This window comes from Sprattus sprattus (assembly GCF_963457725.1).
Source record: "Sprattus sprattus genome assembly, chromosome: 7".
Taxonomy (NCBI): domain Eukaryota; kingdom Metazoa; phylum Chordata; class Actinopteri; order Clupeiformes; family Clupeidae; genus Sprattus; species Sprattus sprattus.
In genome coordinates, this window is record NC_137926.1 from 17,503,091 (window position 1) to 17,513,090 (window position 10,000).

Consider the following 10,000-nt stretch of genomic DNA (forward strand, 5'->3'; position numbering starts at 1 on the left):
CGGCGATCAATAGCGTTGACAACAGGGGGAGCTGCTAGAGCAAATGAGCAGATTGATCGGCCTCCCAGGCTATGGGTTGAGGGCAGAGCTCCTGCTGCTAACCCAACCCATGTTCCCCACATCAATAGCAGCGCAATCAGGCAGGGACAGCAATAAACAATGCTGGGGTGCCACCACGGCTGAATCGTTTAGATTGTCGAGGAGGAGAATGCTATGGTCTATGAACACTTCACACAGAGGCGCAGGTGGTGGGACGCAGAAATGAGATATCAGGACTCCAAGGGCCCCAGGGTGCCGGGGTGAATGGCTGCTGGAGGAGACCTCTAATGGGGTGAGTGCGAACAGTGGAGGGCTGGAGCAGTGTGTTTGACTAAGAGGCTTTACAGTCAGAGGGTACAGCTTGGTGTAACGGTAACACACACACACACACACAAATATATAAAAACACACACAAAAAGACAAACACACACACACATTCAGATAGATTTAAAGGTACGCACAGATTATAAAGCATGTCAGCCATGTTCCTGCGGTAGTACAGCGCGTTCCTGTAAGCACGTTCTGCCTCAGACATCTTGCCTTGGTTCTTCAGGACGTTCCCAAGGTTACCCCAGGCTACAGAAGAGAAAAACAGAGAGAATCAGTCAACCAGTCAAGAGAGAAGCAGAAAAACAGAGAATAATCTTGCAGATCTCAATCTATTATCTCCTTTCACCTGTTTGTTTAAATACTTTCTTTCAAAAAACACACAGAAAAAATACGCTGCCACTGAGGATGAACGGAAACTCTCAGACGCAAGATTTAATTCAGAGGAGACAAAAGGTCAGGTGTGAAATACTAAATGGTCTCACCTGAAATTGAAATGCACATTTGCCTCGTAATGAATTTAGTTCATTTTGAACGAGAAAAACTAAATTGAAAAATAAATTACTTTTGTGAATTGAGATGGGAAGAGGCTCAAATGATGTCCTCTGCTTGCACGTCTCTTTGGACATGCTGCAAGAGTGAGGCATTCAAATCTGCCCTGTCTGAGGAGGGAGAGAGTGGCCAATCACTTCTAGAAGATTCTATTTCCCCCACTCGGAAAGGAATTTGGCTTCACGTGTATCATAAAAAGGCCTGCAAGAATACGGCCAGTTTTTATGCTAATACTGCGTTGAGACTACATAAATAACCTAAGAAAATGTTTTCTTAAACATAGCTTGAAGGCTCAAAAATGGCACCAACTTGGAGTGCACAAAATCACACACACACACACACACACACACACACACACACACACACATAAAGACGCCCACACAGACACACACATACACATGTGTGTTTATGTCATCAGGTAGGGCATCCATTTTACATGAATTCATTCTGAAATGTTATTATGACAATAAACTAAAATTTGTGGCAATATAAGTGGCAGTTTTGACTTTCTCTGGAAGCTGTCAGCCTGTATTTTTTCACTCTTACATGCCACAGAGGAGTTGAGACTAAACAACCTTCTCGGCCCGATTTCATTTGGAAAAAAAAGAAAAGAACCAAACCAGAAACCAGGATTAAAATACAACATCTTTCCAGACTGCTTGGCTGAATCACTTAAAACTTCCTGAAACCTGGATGTCCGGCGGCTCGTTCCTGCATCCTGCATCTTGGGCCTGGTTACTGCAGAGTGTTTGTTTCTATGACAGGATGGCCCAGAATATGCCATGTGTGCCACCACCGAGGGCAGGTCTCCATGGTGACTCACCAGAGAGGAGTCAGGATGGAAGCTGAGGGTGGTGGAGACATTCCTTTTGGGGGCTTGCCCGGATCATCAGCCGTTCCCCTGTGTTTGTGTGTGTGTGTGTGTGTGTGTATGTGTATGTGTATGTGTGTGTGTGTGAGTGTATGTGTATGTGTATGTGTATGTGTATGTGTATGTGTATGTGTATGTGTATGTGTATGTGTATGTGTATGTGTGTTTGTGTGTGAGAGTGTGTGTTTGTGTGTGTGTGCATCTGTTTGCGTGTGTTTTAAGGCCGAAGCCTGAGAAAAGGAAGTGAGTGAACATGGAACTTCCTGTGTTGAGGACGTTTATCGCTCCCTATCACGGCAGCTCAAAAGTTTGTCAGTGCCGGACAACAAACTTCACTCTCAACATTCCATTACTTTAATCTGTACACTAACAAGAAGGCACGGCAGCCAAGAAATCTGCAGAAGGCCAAGGCTTATCAGAGATTAACTTACTAATTAACAGTTACATGGTTTGAAAGAGGCCATAAGACCCCTACCGATTAATCATCTGAAGTATTCAGTACAAGAACACAATTAATTTAACAAAAACAAAACACCCAGTTAAACAGAATGAGTACAGCTGAGCTGATAAGATGATAAAATAGTGTGAAAATTGGTGTGTCAATATAATAATAACAAAAGACACAAGACAAACAATAACAAATAAAAACAAATAAACAAATAGATTCTGAAAAAAGAAAAAGAGAAATAAACAAATAGATTCTGAGAAAAGCCTTCAACACGAATGCACTACCTTAGCCTCCTAAATAGTTCATCTCACAATGATAAGTGACCAAGCTATGTGTAAGGTGTAGCCATGTGCTAAATCTTACCTTTAGCAGGGTTCACAGTTATCCCTGAACGGTACAGCATCTCTTCATTCTGCCAGTCCTGGTTGCGCAGCACAGTCTTGATCCCAAACAGCACCACCAGGGCGGCGCCAAAGTACACCACCAGGCTCTTGGCCGAGCGCCTGCTTAGCCGCACGTACAGGGCCCTCATGGCCACGGCCACCAGCAGGCAGAAGCCCATGCTGGGGATGTAGAGCACGCGCTCGGCCACCACGAAGCCCACGTAGAAGAACAGGTTGGTGGCTGGGAGGAAGGGCACGGCCATCAGGCCTAGGGAGAACACCAGCACGTTTTCTGTGGTGGGCAGCGAGGTCCTGGGAGCCTGGGCGGCCTTTTTCGTACCGTTCTCCACCCCAGCCGGGTGCTCGTTCTCCGAGGACCCGTGCTCATGGTCCGAGCTGTGGTGGCCGTTACCGTTGGTGGCCAGCTTGCCATTGGTGGCCAGCTTGCCGTTGGTGGCTAGCTTGCCGTTGGTCAGGGCCGGGTGGGCTTTCCCGTTGGACTCCTTGCCCCTGGCAGGGCGGAAGGGCAGCCCGAGGCCGAACCAGCCGAGCACAAGCAGCGCAGCGTAGAAGGCCACCGTGTGGAGGTTCCTCCAGTCAGCCAGGCTCCGGACCAGCGGCAGGGCGTCCATGGACCAGTCGAAGCTGAGGGTGTCAGGGCAGAGGAGCAGCCAGGCGTTGACGGCGGGCAGGTAGAGGAAGGTGAGCGTGCGGGTTAGGAGGCTGGGTGAGTCGGCGGCCGGGTTGTCCGAGTTGGAAAAGTTGGGCGGCTTGTTGCCCATCCAGTAGAGGCGGAAAGCCAGCAGCACCATCCCCCACACTGCCAACAGGAACACGCTCGCCAACAGGTGGAGGTTTCTCCTCTGGAGGACGGAAAGAGGGAGAGAGGGAGCGGGAGAAAGAGAAAAAGGAAAAAAAAGAGCAAGAGAGTGAGTGAGTGAGTTTGAAACTAAAACTTCAATATTGTGAGGATAGGCCAGTTATTTAAGGGGATGCACGTGGCTGAGCTTCCAGGGCCAAGCTAGTTTTCTGGCTGATTTGTTCTGACTCCTGGACTCTTGAGTTTGAGTCAGTTCCAGGGTTTTTTTTGTGCAAATTAAGCTGAAGTCTTCATCTTTTCTGTGCTTTCTGACCTCTCTTGAAATCTGACTCAGCAACATAGTACACAGTCAGCACACAGTGTTCTTAGACATTGTGTGTGGTGTGTGTGTGTGTGTATTTTAGTGTGTATGTGTGTGTGTGTGTATGTGTGTGTGGTGCTTGTGGTGAATGTGTGTGTGTGTGTGTGTGTGTGTGTGTGTGTGTGTGTGTGTGTGTGTGTGTGTGGTGGGTGGGTGGTGGGTGGGTGGGGGGGGGGGGGCTGGGGGGGTGTAGTAGGAGGTAAGACTGTGAAAAGCAGAAATTTAAATCTGGCAAAAGCGTCCTGTGTTTCCTCACCCCTTCTCAAGCCAACTTTTGTACACACACCACACACACGTCAGATAAACAGCACTACATCAGACTGCAAACGATGAGACAATGACAAGACGCAGCTCACTTCTTCCCAGGGCACCCTTGGCAACCCTGGCAATCACCGCTAATGAACTTACGCTCTGCGCCAAACTTACCAAAACGGCCCCGCTCACATCTTTCACCGCGGCCAAGAGAATAACAGAGATGCATAAGTCATCGGCTGTTGGCAAGCACACTGCGGCTCTGACGTCACATAGGGAAAACATGCCATCTGAATCTCGCCGCTCAACGCTCCACCTGGCCTTTGCAAACTTACACAAATAAATGCTGAAATACGGCCTAAACAGCAGCCTATCAATCATACCACGAGCCCGATATTAAACACTTTCTACCACCCGGGTATGGAAATGATTATGCTGTATTTATGGCGTGTCTGAAACTTTTACACATTTCTTCGCTGAGGGCTTTCTCTGGTTATGTTGTTCCCTGTAGGATTGCTGTTATGCAGGATAAAACCCAGCTTTTCACATCTGTTTGTCTTGGAGATCCCCCCTCCTGTGCAACGGCAAACTTCGGCCTGTGCTTCAGCACTATATTTAAGTGCTAGCGCAAGGGTACTGATATTACACAACATAAATGTCCTCTGATTATAGGGAGGTTGTAACAGGTAACAAGACCACGAACACTTTGAGAACTTCACTCCGTTGTTCAGCAACTTCATATTGGTCTAATGTAGCTGACTGCATTGCTGATGCCATCACTGTTATTGACTGGGTGGGGTTTAGCCTCTGTCATCAGTGTATACATTTTCTTTCTTCAAACTGTGCAATTTTCTCCTGGCAGATTTTGATGCCCGTAACCCCTGTTTACCATTTAAATGAAAAGTCACGGACGACAAACCAATGCCTCCTAAATCCATTTGATCTGCCTTTCCGTCTTGGGGGAAACGGGGGCATTTTATGTGATACCGTTCTAGCACAGAGAGCTCCTACGGCTATTGATTTTCTTACTGTCTTTTGTCATTTCTATGATATCCGATCAGGATGGACAAGCTCGCTCTAGGGAAATCAGGATAAATAGCTCTCTCTTTCTCTGCGTGCAATCGAATTATCTATCTTGATGCTGAGAATCTCATCCCCTCTGGCGAGAGCATCGAAGCAAGGACTAACACAGCGAATCCTATAGAGACTTAAAACGCCAGGCCATACCAGAGGATATTGGATTTTTCTCGGCACGTTCTGTGTTCTCATTCCTGCCGTCATGTTGTTTTCCGCATGTCTCTATTGCATCACAAGAGCACTAAGAGTGTTAAAACAAGGGTAACAAAAAAAAAATCACTGCTCTGCCTCTCGCCTCCCAAAAGGGTGAGAGGGCCTCCAATCTTGAGCCTGGACGTGTTTCGATAGGCGCAAGTCCACTTCGGATCGCAACGCCTAATCTAGCACTGATGGAATCAGCACTCGCATTCTCGCCGGCTCCCAAAATCCACATAAAAAGCAGCAGGGTTCGCCTGAGCGTAGCTTCCCCTTTAATGCGCTAAACCAAACAAAGGATGAGCCTGCCATACTTGAGAGACATTAATCTTTCAACGGGGGAAAAAAGAACTTGTGAGTCAAACTCGAGTAAATCACCTGCGTCCCTCTCTGCCTTTGACATCTGCTCTAGTTAATCTCAGCACGGGCAAGATGTGTAGCTACGTTAAAATGATTGGTATGAAGTATTTTTTTTTTGACCAAAAACATGTAGTGCACGAGTATTACTGGATCACAATGGGTTATGTGCAGCAAATATGGCACTTGTCAGAAGATTCAGAGTTAAAAAAAAGGGAGAAATAAGCACACACTGAGGTCCACTGTGTCCAGGGTTTCGGAGCTTCCGGACTCTGGCGGAATATCCTGATGGAAAGTGGCTCTTGCCGAAGGGGAAGAGGTCATAAAAAAGAAGCTCCCAATGGTGTTTTTAAACAGAGAGCTACAAAGACACAGAAGAGAGAGAAAGGGGGAGCGATAGATACTGAGAGAGAGAGAGAGAGAGGAATAAAGGAAGAAAGAAAAAGAGAGCTAGTGAGTGCAGGTTCTAATGGGAAAGACAGAAGGCTCATCAAATCCCCTCAAACCAAACTCCCTCCAGCTTTGTCCATCTGTGGGAAAACTGTGGCCATGAGCCAGGGGTGAGTAGTTTGCTCTAAAAACTATTCATGTATAAAAATCAGAGAAACATGACAAGGACGAAAACAAATAAATTCCATGGCATCAAAGTGAAGGTTTCTTCGTCTGATTTAATAAAGGTGAGGTACTACATGGAGCACCAGCCATGTGTTGCAGATTTAGGCCTCGCCTAACTTTGAGCACATGTGGCTCGCCAAAATAAAAAATATTGTCTTAAATGCATACCGTGGAACATGTACAGAGAAGACGCTCAAGGAGGAAAACATGAACAAAAGAAGAAGAGCACCTGAAGATATCCTCACTGTTCTGGAACTCTCTGTGTTCCACTGAGTTGCTTGGCAACCCGAAAGGTCAGCAGTCGAAATGCATCACTCTACAGAACCATTTCCTCCAACTGCCAGAGCCATCAAGCTAGGAGCCAGAGGAGTGAGAAAGAAGAAGAAAAAGAAGCAGGAGAAGGAGGAGGAGGAGGATGAGGATGAAGCCTGGGGGGCACTAGACAATATCAGAGGTCCCAGGGGTAGCCTGAGGTCACGACAAAAGACCACTGAACACGCAAAATAAATCTGCTTCCTTGGAAACGACCCTCTCCCATGCCGTGCATCCAACGCGATTAGCACTCACTCTTGCATAATATGCTTATGGCCTCACAATGGGCCGCTGTTAAGAGTCTATTGGAGCGATTGAGTTATTACAGCCACTGGGCCATGATAATCTATTTTCTAATGAAGCGAAAAAATGCACTGAACTTTGGCTGGTTCTTTGACTTCCAGGAGTAAGACTAAGCGAGGGGAAGAGAGAGAGAAAACATTGATAGCTAGAGAGAGAGAGCTAGAAAAAGAGAGAAAGACACTTGGGTTAAAACTGAATTGAGAAAGATTAAGAGACTGAAAAAGAAAAGCTTCACATTCACTTTTGGTGAGAATAACCTTTCAGTCAGACGGAAATAATCAGCTATCTTTACCGACCCGCCTTCCACAAAGTTACTCTGGCTTAGAGGCATTTCGCTCCTGACACAAGCTCATGCGCGGAGACAGGAATAGAGGGCACGGAGGCCACAGACGACCAAGGATGAAGGGCGGAATGTAGGTTACCCCCTCGCCTGTGCTTGAAGGAAAAGATAAGACAAGGTGGGGAAGCAGCAGAGCGCTCCTATACGTCAATGCCGAGGTAGGCATCATCAGATCCAATTAGAGGCGGACGCCCCCGAGGAGGGGGTGTTTGCGGCCTGGGGGGGGGCAGGCGGACGCAGGATTAGCGGGACGGTGCCGGTTCAAAGGCTGGGCTGGGTTTAGTGATGCCATAAACAGACGAGCAGGGGGATTACAGTCAATGTCATCATCACCTCCACGCGGGGTCACCCACCTGTGCAAGGGATCTGACACTCCGCTTCATGACTCTCGCTTGCACGCATGCACACACACGCACACATGCACGCACACATGCACACACACACACACACACACACAAACACACACACACACACACACACACACACACACACAGACACACACACAGACACAGACATGTGCACACACACATGTGCACATTGTCTGTCTGCACATGCACACACACAGGCCTCAAAGGCTTTCTGTACATGTGTCATGATTAGAGGTGATTATCCACCCTCTTCAGCGCTCTCATCACATTCATTAATATTCCCCTAATCACATTCCTCATTGCAGGAAAAGAGCGGGCAGGTGGTGGTCTTTTGTTTCCTTGTTTCACTCTCTCTTATTCTCTCTCTCTCTCTCTCTCTCTCCCTCCCTCTACACTTTCCACTGAGCTTCTAACAACGAGCAGGCTTCAGAGTCACTGTTTGAGTCATGGAAAAAAATATTCCTGTGAGGATGTGTGTGTGTGTATTTGCAGGACATGTATCTCTATCAACACTTGTGCTTCTGTCACATTCACACTACCTATTGCTATAACCGAAGCATCAATGACACACTCTGTTTGTCTGTCTGTGTGCGTGTGTGGGTGTTGTTTCTGGCACGGATCTCAGAGGCCAGAGGTGACAGCCGTGGGACGCGTCCATAAAGAGGGACAGACATGCCGGTGGGTGCGCCACGAGGGAGGACATCGCGGCGGCTGCGGCGGTGACACCCACATCGACGGCACTTCTAATAACACATGTTTGTCGTGTCACCGGCCCGCCTGTGCTGTCGCGCTGCAGCTTGTCACCCGTGCTTCATAAACACCACCCCTGCGGAGGCAGCGGAGACGGAGCTCCGCATCGAAAACACATCTGCTGGCGCTGGGAACAGCAGCTCCGGCGACAGCCAAGACGAAAGAGATGTTATGAGAGAGGAGGGAGGAGAGACGGGGGAAAAAAGGGGGAGTGTATGTGTGTGTATTTCTGTTCAGAGAGAGAAGGGGGGCTAACACAGCCAAAGGCCTCAGCCTGGGAATTATGACATGCTTTACAGACGATAAAGGCAACACATCGTTTACACCTTTTCAGCAGGGATGGACCCCTGAAGCTTTGCCAGAAGATGAGCGGAGACCAAGTGTCTCTCCAACACATTTGTAGGCCATCATCACTGCTGATGGGAATTATAGGAACTTGCAATCACTCTGCCCAATCACTAGAACATACCTGCCTCCGAGTACTATACACTGCATATGTGATAAAGCAACAATTAGGAAGGTCTTCCATCATTTCCCATAAAATGTGTGTGTGTGTGTGTGTGTGTGTGTATGCATGTATGTGTGTGTGTGCGTGTGTGTGTGTGTGTGTGTGTGTGCGCGCGCACACACATACACCCAGACAGACAGACACACATGCTGTGTTTCTGGACATTCTACAGCCCCTGTGGCCAACACATGTGAGCTTTTAGTGGCAAGACATAGACATAGAACCTAGGATCCCTGCTGTGTGTGTGAGTGTGTGTGTTAGAGTGTGTGTGTGTTTAGATGGGACAGTCGTAAGACAGCTGGAAATCTGAAGCCTGTCTGAGAGGGTGAGTGATGCTTGTGTGTGTGTGTGTGTACACAAGCAATAGTACGCGTTGCTCGGCTGAGTGCCTGGAGACTGGATAAAATAACTGCAATGTAGTGTGTGAGAGAGAAACTGGTGGGTGAGAGAGAGAGAGATGGAGAGAGAGAGAGAGAGAGAAATTGTGTGAGTGAGCCTGTGTTTGTGTGTGTGTGTGTATGTGTTTTCTGAGAGAGAGAGAGTGGTGGGTGAGAGAGAGTGACTGTGTATGTTAGCGTGTGCACTTTCTTGCTGAGGCCTGTAGGGAGGATTTGAGTGCATTGTTAAATTGTTGCAATCTTATTATTAATCATTTAAAGCTCTCCAAAATCTCTCCCTGTTTATCTCACAGCCCTCCTTCAGACTCCCTCTCACTCCCTGCGGTCTCCATCAGTGGGACTACTGGCACTGCCAGCCATCATCCTCAGCACAGCACACATAGCCCTCGCCTATGCTGCGCCCAATCTCTGGAACTCACTTCCCTCTCACATCGCCATCACAGGACTCCATCACAGAATTTAGAGCTGCTCTTTTTACTCCTTTTAGCCCATCTTTTTAAACTGGCTAACTCAATTTAACAGCATCAACTGCATCCTTTTCAATACTACCACATTTAAGGTGGCCTTGATTGCCATGAAAGGCATCATTAAATAAAATGTATTCTTATTCAAATTATTGTGGGGTCTCTGATACAACGGTACACAGTATGTTGTCAATTCACTCAGTATGCCCCCTACGGTTCAAGTACACATTCATGTGGCAACTGTGGCGTTTTGTCCTATC

General features: G+C 47.6%; 1 protein-coding gene across 1 annotated transcript in view; it reads right to left on the reverse strand.

The window, feature by feature from the left end:
* Positions 1-10,000, reverse strand: part of tmtc2b (transmembrane O-mannosyltransferase targeting cadherins 2b) — a gene marked incomplete at both ends in the record, with an annotated part of 112,337 nt that overhangs the window by 26,851 nt on the left and 75,486 nt on the right. Inside the window, 2 exons of the mRNA XM_080842504.1 lie at positions 501-615; positions 2,601-3,483. Of these exons, the coding sequence (XP_080698630.1) occupies positions 501-615; positions 2,601-3,483 (998 nt within the window). The remainder of the gene's footprint in view (positions 1-500; positions 616-2,600; positions 3,484-10,000) is intronic.